This window comes from Lontra canadensis, unplaced genomic scaffold (genome assembly GCF_010015895.1).
Source record: "Lontra canadensis isolate GAN:19392208 unplaced genomic scaffold, GSC_riverotter_1.0 scaffold7, whole genome shotgun sequence".
NCBI classification, from domain to species: Eukaryota; Metazoa; Chordata; class Mammalia; order Carnivora; family Mustelidae; genus Lontra; species Lontra canadensis.
This window is the reverse complement of record NW_022631001.1, coordinates 16,369,309-16,391,231: the sequence shown is the minus strand read 5'-3', so window position 1 is coordinate 16,391,231 and position 21,923 is coordinate 16,369,309. Positions and strand designations below refer to the sequence as shown.

The 21,923-nt window shown below is 39.9% G+C and overlaps 1 protein-coding gene across 1 annotated transcript; it reads left to right on the top strand.

The window, feature by feature from the left end:
• The first annotated feature begins 9,689 nt into the window (after nt 1-9,689).
• Nucleotides 9,690-11,119, top strand: LOC116865256 (cytochrome c oxidase subunit 6C-like). Its single transcript, XM_032853547.1, has 2 exons — nt 9,690-9,711; nt 10,845-11,119. The coding sequence occupies exons 1-2, from the start codon at nt 9,690-9,692 to the stop codon at nt 11,057-11,059; spliced, it is 237 nt and encodes a 78-aa protein (XP_032709438.1). The 3' UTR covers nt 11,060-11,119.
• The last annotated feature ends 10,804 nt before the right edge of the window (nt 11,120-21,923 follow it).

Below are 21,923 nucleotides of genomic sequence, written 5' to 3'. Positions count from 1 at the left end.
GGAAGCAGGCTCCCTGCTGAGCAGAGAACCCGATGTGGGGCTTGATCCCAGGACCCTGGGATCATGACCTGAGCCTAAAGCAGAGGCTTTAACCCCCTGAGCCACCCAGGCGCCCCTTCTCTGCCTACTTGTGATCTCTGTCTGTCAAATAAATAGGTAAAATCTTTTAAAAAAAATTTTAAAAATGTTCAACTTCACTTAAAATAAGAGATCTAAAAATTAAAACTAAGTAGGATATTATCTTTCATCAGTTTGACAGAGATCAAAAAGTTTGCAATACGTTATTTGGACTAGGGTGTGGGGAAATATTCTAATACATTATTGATAGGAGCATAAAGGACTACAATCTTTTCAAACAACAATTTGACAATATCTATCAAAAATGACCATAACTTTGGCCCAACATCCCATTTAGCCTATAGAAATATACATGGAAAGATATATGGGAAGAACGTTCATTGTATCATTGTAGCAGCAAAAGATGGACAATAACCAAAGGGTCTATCAGCAGGGTGATGGTTATGTAAATTACAGTATGTCCTTAAAATGTAATTCTACAAAGCCACTAAAAAGGAATGATACAATTTGTGTATATTCATATACAAAGGTCTCAAAAATAAACTAGAAAGCAAAGTTCAGAGCAGTGTATATAGGATGCTATCATCTGTATGAAATTTTAAAAGATAAATTGGTGATAGATATTGTAAGTATTAAACCTCCCTGGAATGATATAAAAAGGATTAGAGACAGTGGTTGCCTCTGAGGGGGTGAATAGGGACTGGGGTAGAGAGCTTACATCTCATACTCTTCAGTACTGTTTGCATTTTTTTCACCAGGCACATGAATTATTTTTCAAAAATAAAAACAGAGCATTGGTTAAGCAAATTATAGCAGATCACCTGGATAATTTAGTAGTCTGGTACTGTGCCGCCTTTCAAAACAGTCCTATGAGATGGCATTGTATATCTCTTGTGGAGGGGGAAACTGATGATTGAGGAAAGTGTCTGACTGAAGTGTGTGTCATTAGGAAGCAGTAGCGACATAAACCTAGGTTTACCTGGCACTTGCAACCTGCAGCCTTCCTTGGGAATCCCTCAGCTGTGAACAAGACCTCCTTGTATTCCGAGTATTGCTCTGCCTATCTATGCTCTTCCCTATCAGACTGGAGGCTTCTTGAAAGCAAGAGCCCTTCACCGATTTATCATTAGCCGCTATCCCAATGCCTGACACCTGTGAAGAACTCAGTAAAAGTTTATTGATACGACGAATGATTTTCTTTAAGCAACCAGATATTATGGGGATGTAAATTCTTTCCTGAGAGGCAGACGATTTTGGTTTGTGTCATCATCATACCAAGCAATTTTAGAAGGAAAAAATGAGATGGTGATGGTCAACGCTGCAGCCACAGAATTAAAGAGCAAGCCAGGTTTTTTTTATGTTTGTTTTCCAGTGCGTAAGAGAATAATTCAAAACATTCTAAAAACATGTGCTTCTCCACATAGCTGACAGGGGCAAGCGTAGGACTGACCCTGTGGTTTATCCTGTGAAACATTTTATTCGATGCTTCTTGTTTCTAGCTCCATATGGACTGCTCAGAGCAGGGGTTGGCCCCCAGCCTATTTGTGGCTGGAGGATTCTGTCACATGTCAGTGAAGAAGCCTGTGTCCCTTCCAACTGTAGGGACCTGCCTCTGAGAGGGGCACACACTACACTCACTGCAGTACTTCCAGCTTCTGGGAAACCGTGATATTTAGAGACTTTCCAGAGCAATCACCGATGCCTAAAAGGCATTTATTTCTTCAATGCCAAACTCGAAGTTTCGGAAAATTTTACAAAATAGTGCTTAAAGCAACACTTAGTTTCCTGAATCTATAAGAAAGATTTCTTACAGAAATCTTTTATTGGTCTCCTCTAATTTTCCACCTTCTGTGGAAGTATGAGTCAACCAATGGAGAACAAGGGGCGGGTTTATCAGTCGGGACTTAAACATGGGCTTGACGGGGTGCCTGGCTAGTTCAGTTGGTTAAGCATCTGCCTTTGGCTCACGTCATGATCTCGGGGTCCTGGGATCAGACCCATGTCAGGGCTCCGTGCTCAGCTGGGACCCTGTTTCTTCCTCTCCCTCTGCCCCTCCCGCTGCCTGTGTTCTTCTCTCTGTCTCTCCCTCAAATAAAGAAATAAAATCTTCAAAATAATTAAAGTATGTGAAGAAAAATATCTACCTGAGCACACGTTGTGAAATACATTTGGAGCAAAGAAATCTTCCAAATCAGGTAATAAAATACATGCCAATTTAAAAAACAAAACAAAAAAACTATGGGATTGTCAACTTAGAATCTCAGAGAATCCTTTCCCAGCATCACTGGTATAATGAAAGTAGCATAGACTGGGGCACCTGGGTGGTTAAGCAACCAACTCTTGGTTTTGGCTCAGGTCATGGCTATAGATCCTGGGACTGAGCCCCACGTCAGGCTTGTCCCTCTCCCTCTGCTCCTCCTGTCTCTCTCTGAAATAAATAAATAAAATCTAAAAAAAACAAAAAAAAAAAAACAAAAACAAACAAACAAACAAAAAAAAACACAGAAAACAGCACAGACTGAAAATAGGCTGACCAGAATTTGAAACTAGGTTCTGTCAACAACTGATCATGTGACCTTTGGCAAATTACTTAACTTCTTTGAGGTTCTACATCCTCATTTTGCAATGTTGTGGTGAAAATTTGATAGGTCATCATCAGCACAGTTCCAGGTACACAATAGGTGCTCAATAAATCTTGTTGAGCAAAGTGAATGAGTAACATACTTAAGATGACCAGCATAAAGAAGAATTTAATCAATATTAATTCCCTTCCCACTCTCCACCTTCTCACTTTCAGTTCAGTGTATGTGTTGCCCTTTGGTGAATTTTTTGCCCTAATGGTTGTTACCTAAAGGTAACCAAAACCTATTTTTAACCAGAAAGAAATTAATTAAGGCAGAAAGGGAGCATGCAGTGGAAATGTATTCACTTTAGCTTCCAAGCCTCCAAGAAATGGCCTTGTTTTTCTATTTGTCAAAAATAAGTCTGTCTAATGTTGTTTAATGGAGAAAATTTTAGATTTTAATTTTCAAAACTATCTGTAGTGTTGCAGAATGAATTAGAGACAACCAATAGAGAACAGCCATCACTAAATCATGCATTAGAATCTTCTTGTATTTTCACCATGTGAACAAACCAGTTTTATTGCTTCTGTTTTACAGACAAGGAAACAGAGTCTTGGATGAAAAATCTAAAAATATTTAGCATATCACCAGGCAAATACTAAAAGCTCAAAATATGTGACCTTGAGAAAAGAGACAAATTGATGGTCTCCAACCAGTAGATCAGGATTTGTGATTAGAATTTAAAGCCAGGCACTAATCCTTTATTATACTCTGCATGCATTTTCTGTAGGAAGAGGAAACTTGAAATGACCCATTAACTTTTCTATCTATTCCTACATGCTGGGAGGCTATGGCCGGAGTCCTATACAGCCAGCACATAGCCATTCTAGGTGCTCAGTAGATATTTGGTTCTTCAACTAAATGTAAGGGGTGAGCTCCCTGGAACTCTGTGCTGGATCTTCCTTGTCAGGAGCTATACCAGCCCCCATTCCTACCCCAGACCCCCTCTCTTCATTGTGACTTCCTCCCTCATCTTGAGGCTTCAGGAAAATCAACACAGGGCCCTCCTCCTGAAAGGGGAGAAGATATATGCCTTAAACAAAAAAACTTGAGCTTTCCTTGAAATGCCAACATTGCAAATCTCACCTAAAGTTTAAAAAGTGGGCCACTAACTGGGTCACCTGGGTGGCTCAGTCAGTTAAGTGTCTGATTCTTGATTTCAGTTCAGGTCATGATCTCAGGGTCATGAGATTGAGCCCCACACTGGGCCTGCAGCCTACTTAAGATTCTCTCTCTGCCCTCCCTGCACCCTGCTTATGCATGCACTCTCTCTTTAAAAAAAAAAGTGAGCGATTCACAAATAATTGAGAAATTGTGGTAGAGTATTAAAAGTAGGTTCTTGAAGACTGTAACATTTTTGGAGATAGGAGGACTCCTTGTTTTAGAAAAGAACATGTTTAAACCTAAATAAGTCCATAGTTTGGAGATCTTTGGATTTAGGATTTTGGATTTGGATTTAGGATTAGAAGAGCCTATGCCCCAAGTCCCAACCCTAACTAATATTTCTAAGCAGTGCGCACTTGGATTAATCACCTATCATCTCTGAGATCTGGGCTCTCCACCTGAAAATAATTCCCAGATTTTTCTAAGTAATAAGAAAAATATGTGGCTTATAGCCCTTCATAAATTGTGAAGTACTCTTAAAAACACAAGTCCCTGTGTCACTGGTCCTATACTAGCCATGCCCTAAGGATACAGTGCTGTGAGACACCAGGTTTCCCAGTAGATGGGCTGTGGATGTCTCATAACCTCCCAGTCACTCTGTGTCAGAGACTGAGCCACTGACACTTCAGGGTAGAGGAGGACATGAAGAAGAGCTCTGGCACAAGGAAGGGCTAGGTCAGCTTTCCCAGGTCGGTCAAATAAGGACCCCTTCACCAACTTTCATGCTCATAGGAAAACTCACCTGCACTCTCAACAGTCTCCCAGAAGAAACTCCTCTCCCAAAGAATCCAGGGTCTTGGGAGAAAGGAGGAGGCTGGTGAGGGAAGCTCCTGCTCAGCGCTTTCTCCTCAGAAGATATTTGTGTGAGGAAAATGGACTTTTTTTTCATCTTTGCGTCAGGGCAAACAATTGGCATGTTTCGTGAGCTCTTCCTGATAGCAGCAGCGTGGTGTTGTGGAAAGAGCTTCAGAGTGACTCAGGGCTTGCCTTAAATCCCCTGTCCTTTAATTAATGTGTGACCTTCAACTGATCCCTACTTCCTTTGAACTATGGCCTAAGCTTAGGAAAGCCCTGAAGATAGGGGAGACATCACTTCTTAGCTCACCATGTTGCTCTTAGAAGCCATGCTTTCAGTTCCCAGTTAGATTCCATATTGAATTTGTCTCCGAATGTTTTTTTTCCTGAGTTACTCTAGTCTCTCCTATTGTTTAAAGCTCCAATACTTTGTTCTTTGTCTGAGAAGTTAGTGCCAACGCCTGAATCCAGCACATAGATTCTCAGTACATGCTTGTTAAGTGCCTGATTCTAGGAATTAATTTAAAATTCATTGTAAGCTCCTTAGTGAAGCCCCCAGAGTACTCAGCAAGGCACAAAGCAAGTGCTCAAGAAACAAGATTGTTAATTCATCGATTCAACATTTATCATCTCTTCCCTCCTCTTGATTTGTATCTTCTTTGCTTTGGGAAGTTGAAATATCCTGCCACGTTTTCCATTTCCCAACTGTCACCAGCTTTGAAGTACAAATTTCCATATTCTTAGAGGATTCTGGAATCTCTCCTTATGGGACACCAAGGTAAATGTGAATTTTAGATAAAAAATAAATACTTTCTTAGATATAACTATCTCCTGTAAGAGCCTTTGGACATACTTTGTACCAAAATTTTTTTTACTATTTATCTGAAATTCATATGTAACAGAGATCTGTATTTTATCTGGTAACCCTTCTTAGAGGGTCTTACCAGAAGCAACGATACAGACATAGATGTTGTCATTTCTCAAAATTGAGAAATGACAATTTTGAGAAATGAGGCTCTGTGTTCATTAATTAGTTGGTTTCCAAACATCCCTAAGGAGCCAGAAAGCTGCTTTATCTTCCTCCAAGCACAGGTTGTGCTCATAGTCATGTGTTGGGGAAGAGAGAATCAAACCCCCCAGTTTCCCGCTTGATATCAAGCTTCCTTCATTCCATCAGTGAACTGCCCTCTCTCATCCCAGCCACTGGACAGGTGCATGTGGATATGCCATCAGCACCCAGAAATTACAGCCTCTATCTTTTGTATGCCTCCTACTGCACTAAATCACTGAGTCCTGTGTTTGTTCTTACTACTGTTATTTATTTTTTGTTGTTTTCCCTACAGAATTATTTCCTGGACCTGCCTCTTCATTCCACTTCTCTAGCTGGCTGTGCTAATTTACTGTGTCATCACCTGGGGCCTGGATTACAGCAACAGTGTCCCAGCTCTTCTGGCTCCCTGTATCTGTGCAACTTCCTGCAAATTTATGCTTATTTACCATCCTTCTCCCACCTGGGAATCCCTTTTGGGAAAAGCTGGCATGAGTCTCTATTTTCTGTTTACCAAATCAATACCAGGCTCCACAGCCTGGCCTTCAAGGCCCCAACCCTCTATGGTTTCCTCCCCTTGTCTGCTTTCCATAGACTGATGCGATACAATGTCTATTTACCAATCCCTGGGCCACATCCCTGCTCCTAGCTGCATCAACCCCATCTTTACATTTGCCCTTTGTCCCTAAATCCTTTCCTTCTCCTCTGGGTCAATCCAGGTCCCTTGCCTCCTTCAAAACCCAGCCCATTAGAGGATAACACAGCCAACTGTGAGATGGAGGAGGCTGTTCCAAGGGGAAGAAAGCACAAGAGGCAAACACAAATCGTTCAATAGATTGGATTACGCAAAATTGAAAAGCTTCTTTATGTTAAAATGTCCTATAAACGAAACAAGAGAAACTAGGAAAAAAGTTTGCTACATATAATAAAGTTAATATTCTTAATATAATTTTACAAATCGTATGAAACAGATATTCCAAAAGCAAACGAAGAAGAGATATCAGTGTGTCACACATGGACACAAAATAGAAGAGGCTGGAAACATAGAAAGCCATAAAACCTCAGTAGTATAAGAGAAGTGCAAATTGAAATAACAATGAACTTCCTTTCCCTTTATCAAATGGGCATTTTTTTAAAGACCATAGTCAATGCTGATATGAGTGCAAAAACGGGAACTTTCACACATGCTTTAGCAGGATGTTTTTTATACCTTTTAAAATAGTATAGGTTTGAAAAATCTTACTACCTTTTTACCATGTGAACAGTGTTTTCCAGTTTTTCTACAATAAATGTAGATCCTTTTTATGATTAACAATATACACAAATACATTTTGAAAATTCCTATGAAAATTAAAGATAGATGAGGAGAGAGGAGGAGAGTACCTTATCTTAATTCAAATGCTCAGCAGTGAGTGTGTTTCTCCCTCTCCTTCTGCTCCTCCCTCCACTCATGCTCTCTCTCTCCCTCAAATAAATAAATAAAATCTTAAAACAAAAAACAAAAAACAAACCAAATGGACCTGGTTTAGTAATCCATGACTGCCACTAACTAGCTGTGATTAACCTCTCAAGCCTAGAGACTTTGGCTCACAGGGCTGTGAAGAATAAAACAGAAGAAAAGGGTGTAACTTGTTACCATAGTACCTGATGGTGGTTTTTTTTTTTTTAAGATTTCATTTATTTATTTGAGAAAGAGAGCAAGAGGGAGAGAGTGTCCACACAGAGGGAGAGGGATAAGCAAGCTCCCCTCTGAGCAGGGAGCTCAATGCAGGGCTCAGTCCCAGGCCCCGAGATCATGACCTGAGCCAAAGGCAGACAGTTAACAGACTGAGCCACCAGGCACCCCCGTAGTACCTGATGATTTGTAAACATTCAAAAAATGGTAGTATCTGTATTATTGTTCTGTTATATCCTCAGCAGATAGTTTCAGTGTTCTGCATATAGTAGGTACTAAATTAAAATGTCTGACTGATGGTCTGATCTTTTAAATCTGTACCTTTAATAGTCTTAATCTTCTCTACTGACCCCATTCTCTTTTTCCCTTTCCTCTTTCTTATTCCACATCTGTTCTCTCAATCTCCTTTCTCCTTCTCATTAAACTCCTTGTCTTATGGAACAATCTTTCTTAAGTGTCTGAACAGCATTTTCAAAGCCCAACTCCAGCCTTACCTGAAGGTCAGCAGCGTTGACAATGGGTCCCAGTCTTCTCTTTACTCTTGTTCTAATTTTATTAATACCTGGCTTGAAACTCATCTGTTCTTGGAATGCTGCCTATGCTTGACTACACCTGAGTCTGTTCACATGGGTGCTTCCTGGTGGCCTGTGATATGCTTGTCTTTTGACCTTTTCTATCCTCCAGGCAGAAGCTCATTTCATGTTCCTTATGATCCTTCCTGAATGTTTGTGTTCATCCGTCTTATAAATTAAGAAGTTTATAGTATCTGTTAGTCAGCCAAATATCCTCCCTTTCCTTCCTCTTTTCCCCCTTTCATCCCTCCCACTCTTTTACCCTGCCCCCTCAGAATATAATTATTATTCTTTTCTTTTCCTCTCACATAAATTTGTATTTACTTTGGGAAAGTAGGATGAATGTTTTTGTGCCTATGACCCGTTGGCCTGATATTGACTCTATGTCCTTGTATTTTTTTTAAAGATTTATTTATAAATTTGAGAGAGAGAGAAAGAGACAGCGGGAGGGAGAGACAGTCCATAAACAGGAGGGTCAGAAGGGAGAGGGAGAGGGAGAGAGAAACTCAAGCAGACTCTGTGCTGTGTGCAGAGCCTAACATGGGACTTGATCTCATGACCTTGAGATCATGACCTGAGCCAAAACCAAAAGTGGACGCTTAACTGACTGAGCCATGCAGGCACCCCAACTATATGTCCTTGTATATTTTCGGAAACGTACACTGAACACTTTAGAGTAACTGATAAAAGATAACAACAGGAGAATGTGACCATGTGAACAGCACAAGATCTTTCCTTGTAACTCTTTTGGTACTGAGTATGGAGTTTGTCATTAGACTAGATTTGAATCTGTTTTCCAGTACTGTGCTTTCTGAGATTTAGCTTCTTTGACTGTAAAAAGGTGATAACATCTGTCTCAGAATGTTGGAATTAAACGTGTGTAAAGCACAAGATACAATCTAAGTCAGAGTAGATATAGGGCATTCTCTAACACAAAAAGAAATTTGAATTTCCCCTTTCTTTCCTAGATTTACCCATTCTGTGGGGTTTTATAATTCAGTGGGGGGAAAAATAAGACTTACATAGATTAACACTAAACATAATCAAAATTAATTTATCAAACACAACGCTTACTATGTCCCACCTACTCTACTAATAGCACTTTGTAAGATTACCTCCTTTAATCCTCATAACAGGTACTATTAGAACCCCAATTTTAAGATAAGGAAACTGACATCCCTATAGTCTCACAATTAGCAAGAAGCAGAGCAGGGAATGTAGTACCAGTGTTCATGCTCATAACTGTTGTATTCTACTTTTCTCACTCATGCCTCACACATAGTAGGAACTGAAGAGATATTCAGGTCTTTTCCTTCTAACTCCTTTGACCCAAGTAAAGAAAACCACTACACATTTCCAGAAAAGCAACCCTTACCTACTCTTTGGTGAAAACAGTTGGCTGCTTTTCATACAGGCTAAAATTCCAACCCTGTCTGGTGCAAAGGAGCCAGGGGGAAAGGGAAGAGACTGGCTATCTTCTACTCTCCAGGGTCTAGCTCCTCCAGGACCAGTGACTCTGAATATGTACTCCAGGGTGTGGAGAGGATGACGTTTAGAGAAAGTCTTTGGGACACCAAGTTAGTAGATCCAACTTGAAGCCATGATAAGGGCCAGAAAGTATTTTGTTCTAGCTAGCCTGTGGCTCTATCCATTGATTTAATGATACCAAGATACCTTGAAGATAAAGACCAATTGTAAAAGGTCTAGACTCTGTATTTAACTTTGATTCAATAATGTTAACATCTCGCCTCACGGGTAGGTTTTGCTCTGTGTGCCTCATGAAGACATTCAAAGATGTGGCAAGAAATACAGTTGACACCTCTTATGTTGATATTTCTTATTGAAATCATTATGGACACTGACTTTTCTTGAAGTAAACAATGTAACCACTAGAAGTTTCACACATTTGTATTTTCAAGCAGAATCTCTAATCTATTCAAAAAGAGATTCCAAAATGATTCCATTTCAAGGTATGTTTTTAATGAGAAACATTTCTAGTTCCAAGGTGAAGACTGAGCACTTAGGATAAGACCAAATAGATTCTGAACCCTCATTAATCTATATACCCCCTACTTAGACTTGTGGTGATAATTTTGACTGGGTTTAGAGTAAACTTAGCTTAGCTTAGCAAATGCTTTTTCTTTAAGACTAATTCATGGTGTGAGGTTCCTGGGTATTTAAAGGGTCTATGAAAGTGGTAACTTTGGGTTTGTAATGGTTGACTTAGTGGGACAGATCAGTTCTGACAGGCCATCACAGACGGTCTTAACTATTTAAAAAATAATGAAACAAGTAATTATTGTGAGTTAGTATAGTTTGGTTAATAATATTTTTCAAAATCTGGGATCCATGATGGCAGGGGGTAAGGTCTATGTGTAAAAAAAAAAAAAAAAAAAAAAAAAAAAGTCCTTGATGGTGAAAAGTTTGGGAATTGCTGTCCCAGGGTATAAATTAATAAAATCAGCAAGATCACAGAGGATTTTCAAAATATAATATAGTTTTATGTATACTACCAAAAAAAATGAAATGAAAATAACTGAAATGTAACAGCAGTTCTTTTTAATTTGTAGTCTGTGGGAAATTAATTATTTTCTTCTTTTCTGTTTCTCCAGTTTGTATTTAATTTAATGATATGCATTAATTTATAATTGTAGATATATATAATTTAGTAATTTAAAAAGTTAGACCATGATTTCTAAGCAAGTATTTTAGAAAATAATCTATATACATTTATGCACTATTCTTTTCTGTTTCATTTAATCAAGGTCCTTAAGCCTCTACCTTTCCTCTATTTCATCTAGTTCAAACCTACCTTCCTCATTTAATGCTTTTAATGGTGGGCATTTCTGCATCAGTTAGGAAGGACGTTGGGTTTGAGGTTGGTTGAGTTTTGACGAGACCTCAGTTGCAATGCCTTCCTGCCAAGCATCTGCGATTTCATAATGTTGGAGCATTCACTGTATCCTGGCACTTTGTGGCTTTCTATAAGTTTGCTGTGGCCAAACTAAGAAAGAAGGTATATGCAGATTTCTACAGAAATTATGATTCCATGAAAGATTTTGAGGAGATGAAGAAGGCTGGTATCTTTCAGAGTGCAAAGTAATGTTGGAATGTAAAGAATTTCTTTGAGTTGAGTTCCATGGAAGTTTGTCACTGACCTGTGTTTCTGAACTATGAACATGAGTACTGGGTTATGAAATAGTTTCTCTTGATAAACAACTAACAGTAACAACAAAACAGTTAATGGTGGAATGACTGATTGGGACCTGAGTCTTGATATTGGCTTGCAACTTTCAGAAAATAATGTCAAATCTGTCAATTGATTGGAAGTAGTCTAAAAGGGGTGAGGCCAAAATGAACTTCAAGAAGTCTCGAGATGTAACTAAGTTTGCTTCAGTATTCACGAGAATGAGTCAGTTAGGCCTCCAAACTCTACACTGGGGCATAGCCAAAAGCTATCTTTCCAGGACACAGCCTGGAAGATTTATTTTTAATAAAAATAAAGTACTGGTTTTCTTTTCCTATTTTAAAGAGCAATACACAGTCAATGTAAAAAATTAGAAAAGAAAACAAAACTATAAAGCAAAATGAAAGCTATAAAGCAAAAAAAAAAAAAAAAAGAAAGAAAGAGAGAGAGAGAGAGAGAGAGAGGCTTTTTTGGGGGGGAGGGGAGAATGCTCTTTTAAAACACAGAATCCAGAGTTTTATCCTCAAATGACTCAATCAGAATATCTGGGGCAGAACCTAGAAAGCTGCATTTTTAACCAGCATGCTGGGTGAGCCACTCTCCTAGTGAGGATTAGCAGGTATGAGGTGTTGAACTCAAGATAAATTCGTGGCAAAACGTACACTGAGCTCTCTGAGTTATCTTGCTGTATAAGGTAACTTAACCTTACACCCCTTTATTGTGTGTGTCATTTGGATTTATTGGCTTCTTTTTATATATTCTGGATCAAAATGATTACAGAAGCCATCCGAATAAAAAATTGAGACAGCTAAAACAAGAAAAAAAAATTTAAAAAAGGAAAAAAAATTGAGACATCTGCTACAAGATTCTATTATTATTATTATACTTATTATTACTATGAGTACTGTTATTTTGATTCAAAAAGTCTTAGAGTAGTAGAAAAAGAAGTAATGTTACTTTTATTGAAAGGAATGAAATTGAAGGGGCACCTGGTTGGCTCAGTTGGTTAAATGTTAGCCTTCTGCTCGGGTCACGATCCCAGGCTCCTGGGATCAAGTCCTGAGTCCAGCTTTCTGCTCAGCGGGGAGTCTGCTTCTCCCTCTACCTCTGCCTGCTGCTCTACCTACTTGTGCTCTCACTCTCTGTCTCTCTATCTCTGGCAAATAAATAAATAATAACTTTAAAAAATATGAAATTGAAACAATCCTGACAAATTTGGGACAAATGGCTTTGAACACTGTGAAATATGCTGAAGTATTTCCCTTAGATAGAGAAAGGTCATAGGGTGAAGCTAATAGCAAGGATAAAGCAAGCACACAGGAAAATGCAAGTTAAAACAACAGTAGATTCCACTGCACACCTATTAGAGTGGCCAAAATCCAGAACAGTGACAACACTAAATGCTGGTGAGAATGTGGAACAACAGGGACTCCTTTCAGTGCTGGTAGGAATGCAAAATGGTACAGCCACTTTCAAAGACAGTTTGGCAGCTTCTTAAAAACTAAACATAATCTGGGGCCCCTGGGTGGCTCAGTTTGTTACGTCTGATTCTTGATTTTGGCTCAGGCCCAGTTCATGATCTCAGGGTCATGAGATTGAGCCCCAAGTCAGACTCTATGCTGGGTGTGGAGCCTGCCTAAGATTCCCTCTCTCCATGTGCATGCTCTCTCTCTCTTTATCTCTCTCAAAAAAAGAAAAAAAACTAGACATACTCTTATCATAGAGTCTAGCAATCACACTCCTTGGTATTTACTCAAAGGAGTTGAAAACTTACGTTCTCCCAACAACCCGCAAATGGATTTTTGTTGTAGCTGTATTCATAATTGCCAAAGCTTGGAAGCAACCAAAATGTCCCTCAGTAGCTGAGTAGATTAATAATCTATGGTACATCCAGACAGTGGAATATTATTCAGTGCTAAAAAGAATGAACTATCAGACCATGAAAAGACATGGAAGACACCTAAATGCATATTACCAAGTGAAAGAAGCTAGTGTGAAAAGGCTACGTACTGCATGTTTCCAACTATATGATTCTGGGAAAGGTAAAACTAAAAAGATCAGTTGTTTCCCAGGGTTAAGAGGGAGGGAGGGATGGGTAGGCAGAGAACAGAGGATTTTTAGGGCAGTGAAACTACTTTGTATGGTGCTACAACGATGGATGCATGTCATTATAAATTCAAACCCTCAGTATGTACCACACCAAGAGTGAACCGTAATGTTTGCTTTGGATGGATGAACTTTGGACTTCGGATGATAATGATGTGTCAGTGTGGTTCTCCAATTGTAAAAAATATACTACTGCAGTGAAGGATTTTGATATGTGGAAGGCTATGTGTCTGTGGGGGCAGGAGGAAAGCTCTCTACCTTCTTCTCAGTTTTGCTGTGAACCTAAAACTGTTCTAAAAAATAAAGTTTATTTTTTTAAAAATGAGAGAGAAACAAAAATAACCTGATATAGGGCTTAAAAAAAGAAAGAATTCTCTTAATTATGCATTCATTCATTCGCTGGACTTATCTTGAGGACCTACTATCCTCCAGGTGTTGTGCTAGTAAAGAGAAGGAGTGTCTGAAAGACTTTTTTAAATTGAGATATAATTGATACATAACAGTGGAAAGTTTAAACTTATTATCATTGTTCGGCAGTACTTTCTTTCAGAACTTCAAAAACTGTCTGTCCAGACCTGGTAGGAAGTAGATGTGTTGTAATTATAGAATTTTATATCAAATGATAGTTTCATGAAAGATAGAGGAAAAAGAACCCTACATTTCTTGAGTACCTACTAAATGTTAAGCATTGTGATGCCAACTTTACAAACTTTGTCTCACTTAATCCTTATAACCTCCAGGGAGGTAGGTATTTTTATCCCTAATTTGCAGATAAGGAAATTGAGATTTAGGAGATGAAGTCACTTGCCTGGAGTCACACGCAAAGTGGTTGGCATTGTATTGAAACAAATTTTACTAATTCTGTTCTGACTACATTAATACTGAAGTTTTTTTTTTTTTTTAAGATTTTATTTATTTATTTGACAGACAGAGATCACAAGCAGGCAGAGAGGCAGGCAGGGAGGAGGGAGGAAGCAGGCTCCCCGCTGAGCAGAGAGCTGGATGCGGGGATCGATCCCAGGATGCTGGGGTCGTGACCTGAGCCGAAGGCAGAGGCTTTAACCCACTGAGCCACCCATGTGCCCCAATACTGAAGTTCTAATGGAGGTTTCCCTATAGAAACAGAATAATTATGAACTCAGGATTTGTTTTAAAATTTTTGACCTTTTCAAAAATAGCCTTCCCAATAAAGAACATGTGTTTTATATATATATATATATATTTATATATATATTTATACACACACACACACACACACACACACACACACACACACACACAATGGAATACTATGCAGCCATCAAAAGAAATGAAATCTTGCCATTTGCGACAATGTGGATAGAACTAGAGGGTATTATGCTGAGCGAAATAAGTCAATCAGAGAAAGACAATTATCATATGATCTCCCTGATATGAGGAATTTGAGAGGTAGGGCAGGGGGTTGTGGGGCATAGGGAAGGGAAAAATGAAACAAGATGGGATTGGGAGGGAGACAAACCACAAGAGACTCTTAATCTCACAAAACAAACTGAGGGTTGCTGAGAGGGAGGGGGGTAGGGAGAGGGTGGTTGGGTTATGGACATTGGGGAAGGTATGTACTATGGTGAGTGTTGTGAAGTGTGTAAACCTGTTAATTCATAGACCTGTACCCCGGGGCTAATAATACATTGTATGTCAATAAAAAATAAAAAGAATTTAAAAAAAAGATAAATTAAAAAAAAATAGCCTTCCCACAAAAACCAACCACAAAAGAGGAAACTCTCAGAAATGCTTGATCTTGGGGCACCTGGGTGGCTCAGTGGGTTAAAGCCTCTGCCTTCGGCTCAGGTCATGATCTCAGGGTCCTGGGATCGAGCCCCACATGGGGCTCTCTGCTCAGTGGGGAGCCTGCTTTCCCCTCTCTCTCTGCCTGCCTCTCTGCCTACTTATGATCTCAGTCTATCAAATAAATAAATAAAATCTTTAAAAAAAAAAAAAGAAAAGAAATGCTTGATCTTTACTTGACATCCAAGGTTTTTCTCTAGGATTTATAGTTACTCTATAGGTCTTAATGCTCTTTTTTTTTTTTTTTTTGGATTTATTTCTTTATTTTTAGAGTGAGAGAGTGTGCCCGCACAAGCAGGGGCAGAGAGAGAGAAAGAATCTCAAGCAGACTCCCGGCTATGGAGCCTGATTCTGGGCTAGATCCCAAGACCCTGAAATTATGACTGGAGCTGAAGCCACAAGTCAAGTGCTTAATGACTGAGCCACCCAGGCACCCTTGATACTTATCTCATAATCAGATATTGTGACTGGGTTGCCTGCTCTGTTCCCAGGGTTTATTTATTGAATTGTTCATCAGTGTCTTCATCAGAGAACATCAGAACAGTGACTGTTAAGCCTGAGGAAGTATTTATGTTTTCTACTACTAGGAGGCCCCTAGAATTAAACTAGCTCGAACACAGAGACCAGACTCCAGTTAATAGCAGGTTAGGAAGAAAATGGTAGGTGCCAAAGGGATGAGGACAATTCTGAATTTGCCATGTATGGTGCGCCTGGGTGGCTCAGTGTGTTAGGCCTCTGCCTTCGGCTCCGGTCATGATCCCAGGGTCCTGGGATCAAGCCCCACATCGGGTTCTCTGCTCAGCAGGGAGCCTGCTTCCTCCTCTCTCTCTGCCTGCCTCTCTGCCTACTTGTGATCTCTCTTTCTCTGTCAAATAATAAATAAAATCTTTTTAAAAAATGAATTTGCTGTGTTTGAATTTGCATCACTATCCACAAATTGTCTATATTTTAGACCTTGTGACTTTCTATGGGGTTTAGACAAATCCTACTCTCATAATAGAAATAGATTAAAGTTGGAACATGCCCTATGAGGATAGTTTCTTAGTAAGGGAGTATTTAGTGCTAGATGGAGAGGTTGGACATAATCCAATGAAGTGTTGGAAAGGTAGAACTTTGACCAGGAAAAGTCAAAATAGCATGATTAGAAACAAACCGGGTGAAGGCCTAAGGGTCATGAGAGAAAAAATAAAGAGAAAGAAGACCCGTGTGAGAGAAAAAGGACTGAACATAAAACTCAGGGTGGAAAGGAGAAGCTGGTGTTTTCTGACATGTCCCTGTGGCTGACCCTGCCACTGCCTCTTGGGCTTAATGTTTCCTGTTTGTCCCTGGATCCACCTTCACTTTCCTTCTCCACTCTAATTCCTAGGGCTTCAGTGCCCTGCAACTTTCAGTTAGGGTGGCATAAGGAAGCCATAGCATGAGAGTGAAGAGAGGGCAGGGCATTCATTCCCTTGGCTTCCTTCTGACAGAGCCACCTCTGGCTAGCTGAGTCCTTCAACAAGGGCCGCAGCTCCTTCCTAGGCCATCAAATCTCCCCATCCCTCCCTCCTTCTCCTCATTTTCTTTATCCTTTTGGACCTTGGGTTGGTAACATCACAGACACTGTTAGCCCCCACTGTGCTTTGTGGAACCCTGATTGTCACATTTGAAATAGTCCCTTTTAGGCAAAAGACCTGTACTCTGAAAACTAGAAAACACTGATGAAAGCAATTGAAGATGACACAAACAAATGGAAAGATGTCTGTTAGTTATGCTTGAACAAAAAAAAATTAAATAGATAAATAAACTAGGGCAAAAAGAGAGAGAGTGAGAGAGAATATAGAGAAATTGCCCTAAAGTCTTCCAGGCATACATAGTTCCTGTGCAGCTAAGTGATACCTCTGATCATGTTGTGTTCAATGGGTTTTCCTGCCTTCCTTCCTTCCAAGAATGTGAGCTCCATGGGATGAGTTTTCCTGCCTTCCTTCCTTCCAAGAATGTGAGCTCATTTCATTAACTTTTGTGTCCCCACAATCTAAGATGATGTCTACTATAAAATGGATAGTAGGTATTTGAGAAAAGTTGAATTAAATCAAGACAGTTCTTGAGAACTGGGTATGGGGGATGATTTAAGATTAACAGGGGAAATGTAATCTGGGTGGGGGTAATAGTGGGGGCAAAGATGAGGAAGTAAGATTGAGTACAGCCAGTGTGGTAGAAGTAGTCTGAATGGAGCAGAGGAAAAAGTCTGAAAAACTAAAACGCCATAGTTGCTCCAATGTTCATGGGGGCATCTGTGACGTGGAAAAGAGGACTTTTCAGTCCGAACCTGAGATTATAATCACTGTAAGGGAAAATGGGAGAAGGTAGTTACAACCATCATGAAAACAGAAGCTGTCAGAGCGCTGGAGAAATGTGCAAAACGTTCACGATCTCCCAACAACAGCCCAGACCCTCTGCAAGCAGCCAGCCCAGAGGAACCAGACTGTAGCTCTCACCTCATCAGTGCTGCTAGACTGCATTCCAGGGCTGAGATCATGATCCCATCTTTCCATCTGAGCCTAAGTATAGCTCTAGGTGAGGCCCATGAAAACATCCCTGCCCTTCCTCTACCCTCCCTACTAAATCATAATAACTCCCTCTCATGGGCTGAGTTGTTAAATTCCTTAGCCTGCTAGAGCAAATCAAGGTGAGACTCAAAGGACAAGAGAGAAACAAAAAATGAGTTACAGTGTTTCTCACCAAACTAAGAGGAGGCCAAGTTTTAGAGGCTGTTGAAGCCATGTAGCCCAGGTTCCAAGCACAAGGAAGCCTGGGATTTTGACTGTCATTTAGTGTTGGATTTGTTGGGGGCAAGGAAAGGCCTTGTCAGAAATATTGATCCTGAATGAAACATGTGCATGTCCAGGACTGGCTCTATCAGAGGAAAGGACAGATTCGAGATGAGGGGCCTCCAAATGGAGGACAGCATCTCAGAGAATGTGACGATGAAGCTAAAACTTCAGATGTAAGGAGGAGTGTGCCTGGTGGACAAGGGAAAAAGGCATTCCTGGCAGAACAAACAGCTCATGCGAAAATGCGAAAATGCGCAGGAGTGAAACAGTATGACTTCAGGGTCATCATTACTGGCTAATTAGCACAACAGCTGCACTTCCTGGTGCCACTCCTTCTATCAGCACACCCAGCTCTGCGATTTGCACCAGGGACCATTCATTCATTTTTTTCCTTCATTTCTCAAATATTTATCAAGCCCCTGCTATACGATGGGCTCTGTCCTAGGGGCCGAGCCCACAACAAAACAAGCAAAGTTCCTGCCCTAAAGGAACCTACATTCTAGTGAGAGGAAACAGGAAACAAAAAATAATACATTAGGAGGTGGGGCGCCTGGGCGGCTCAGTCACTTAGCTTAAGCCGCTGCCTTCAGCTCCTGTCATGATCCCAGGGTCCTCGGATGGATCCCTGCATCAGACTCCCTGCTTGGCGGAGAGCCTGCTTCTCTCTCTCCCTCTGCCTGCTGCTCTGCCTACTGGTACTCTCTATCTCTCTGTCAAATAAATAAATAAATAAATGAAATCTTAAAAAAAAAAATTAGGAGGTGATAAGGGTTATGTCAACAGGTATTCACCATAGCATAGAACCTCAGTTCCAGAAATACATTACTTAGTATTTGTTTGACTGTCCATAACAGAAAAACTCAAAATTATGGAGACTTACACAATATAGTTTATTTCTCATGTAAAAAAGGTAATCTACAGCTGTTACGGCAAGTTGTCAAGTAGTCAGAGACCCAGGCCCCTTCTAATTTTCTATTCCACCATCCTTAGGGTGTAGCCCTACTCTTCATGTTCCAGGACAGATGCTGGAGCTCCAGGAATCACATCCTCATCCAAACAGCAGGATGGAGGAATAGAGAAGGGTGTGCCCTCTTCCTTTTCAAAAGACATACAAAGAACAATATATCATTTCTACTTACTTGTGGTTCTACCTGGCTACAGAAAAGTTGAAAAATATTTTTTAACTGAGTAGCAATGGACTCAGGTAAAAGTGAGCATTCTGCTTCTAAAGAAGGGAAAAATGAATACTAGGAAGTACGAATAGTCAACATCCGAACAGGAAACAGTTAAATCTCAAAATCAAGCCTGATTTATTTACAAAGAGACTTTTTTCTTTTAATCCCCTTCACCTATTTCACCCATCCTTCCACCCACCTTCGCTCTGATAATCATCAGTTCGTTTTCTATATTTAAGACTCTGGGTTTTTTTTTTGCTTGTTTTCTTCCTTTTTCTTTGTTCATTTGTTTCTTAAATTCCACATATCAGTGAAATCATATGGTATTTATCTTTCTCTGACTGACTTATTTCACTTAACCATTACACCCTCTAGATCCATCTGTGATCTGTTTTTTTTTTAATGGCAGAGTAATATTCCTCTGTGTGTGTGTGTGTGTGTATCACATCTCTTTATCCATTCATCTATCCATGGATGCCTGGGTTGCTTCCATATCTTAAGTAACTGTAAATAAGGCTGCAATAAACAAAGGGGTGCATATATCTTTTCAAATTAGTGTTTTCATTTTCTTTGGGTAAATAGCTTAGTAGTGGAATTACTGGATCATATGGTGTTCCTACTTTTCTTTCTTTTTTAAAAAATTTATTTACTTATTTGAGAGAGAGGGAGAGAGTGCACACAAGTGGGAGGGGGTGGAGAGGGAGAGAGAGAATCTCAAGTAGACTCCCTGCTGAGCACGGAGCTCCATGCAGGGCTTGATCCCACGATACAAGATCATGACCTAAGCCAAAACCAAGAGTTGGATGCTCAACGGACTGAGCCACGCAGGCACCCCTCTACTTATCATTTTTTGAAGAACCTGTCCATATTGTCTTCCACAGTGGCTGTAAAAGTTTGTACTCCCACCAATAGTGCAGGAGGGTTCCTTTTTCTCCACATCCTCACCAACACTTCTTTCTTGTTTTTTTGAGTTTAGTCATTCTGACTAGTATAAGGTGGTATCTCATTGTGGTTTTGATTTGCATTTCTCTGATGGCGAGTGATGTTGAACAGCTTTTCATGTGTCTGTTGGCTATCTGAATGTCTTCCTTGGAAAAATGTCCATTTATGTCCTCCGCCAACTTATCTATTTTCTATGAAACTGTTTGAACCATTCAAGATCACATTTATGTGTATTTTCTGGGAACTCTTATTATATTTGGAGTCACTTAGATTAGTTCATATTATTTTTGTGTCACAACCAGATTTAAGGTCCTGGAGTTTAAGAACCACATTCTTTTGTACACACTCATGTGCATAACATTCGCTAATACTTGTTTGGCTTACCAGCTAGTTGCTTAATTTGGGGTAGAATGGGGCTGGAGAAAGAGCTTGGGCCGGAGAATCAGGCAGCGCTGGGGTCTAATTTTAGCAAAGGCATTTGTTAGTGATAGACTTTGGCAAGACATTTAGCCTCTCTGAGTCTCAGTTCTTCTTCTTAAAATGGAGATGAGAACATCTTCCTCTCAAGTTGTTATGATTTAATTAGATAACTTAAGTGAAGTTCCTGGTTATAAAATAAAATTCTTCCGTCTTCCTCCTCCTCTTTCTGAGAGGACTATTGGGAAAGTTATATGATCCTTTGCACCTCTTCACAGCTAAAGTGACCATATTTTTTTATATCTATCTATCTATCTATCTATCTAGAAGAGTAGGAGGGAGGGGCAGAGAAAGAAAACCCCAAGCAGGCTCTACATCCAGCATGGAACCCAATGCAGGGCTCAACCCCATGACCTCCAAGATCATGACCCGAGCTGAAATCAAGAGTGGGATGCTTAACCAGCTGCGTCACCCATGAGCCCCATTTCATATTTTTTAAAATGAAAAATGTGAATATAAGCTTTAAAAACTTTTTTCCGATTAGTGAACTTCTTTATATAAAAAACATAAAAATTAAAGCCTATCTTGTGACACCTATAATTACAAGGTTGTAAGCTCCATCAGGGAAAGGACCACATCTGTCTCATTCAGTATTGTAACTTGCTTATCTCATAATACATATTCAATAAAAATCTAAGGAAGGAAGGACTACATTGGTAATTAATTCATAGGAAAAAGAAATAGAACAACTCCCAAACATCTTTTTAAAATCTTCAGATATTTGAAACTTGGACTGTCTCAAAAATTTTGAGTCAGGGATGCCTGTTGGCTCAGTCGGTTAAGCATGTACCTTCTGCTCAGGTCACGATCTCAGGGTCTGGGATCAAGTCCCGCATCAGGCTCCTTGCTCTGCAGGGAGCCTGCTTCTCTCTCTGCCTGCTGCTACCTCTGCTTGTGTGTTTTTTCTCTCTATCTCTGAGAAATAAATAAATAAAATCTTTAAAAAAATTCTGGGTCAAATCTCTCTACTTCTGACTCCATTCTGACTGCCTGTGACACAAACCTGTGGGCTCAGGGGTGTTTGATTCAGGATGACTGGCAGTAGACGTCCATAGGGAAGCAGTTGCTCCAGACAGATGAACGGAGCAGCTGGAAGCGGGTTAGGTGCAGAAATGGCAGTTGCACACACAGTGAAGTTTAAAAATGCCTCAAAGCAGTGAGTATTATATAAGACTGATCAGAATCAATGACCTTTACCTCTGAAACTAATAATATATGTTAATTGAATTTAAATTTAAAAAATGGAAAAAAAAGAAAATAGCCCCGCCCCCCAATAAAAAAAATTCCTCAAATTATCAATTTTGAGAATATCAGGAAAAGTGACACCCACTTAGCCAAATATTCTCTGAAAAAGAGTGAGGCTTTTGGCCAGACAAGTGTCAGGTAGGGGAGAGGTGGCCTCACGTTTCTACAGTATTTTCTAGTTTCAAAACACTTTTACAC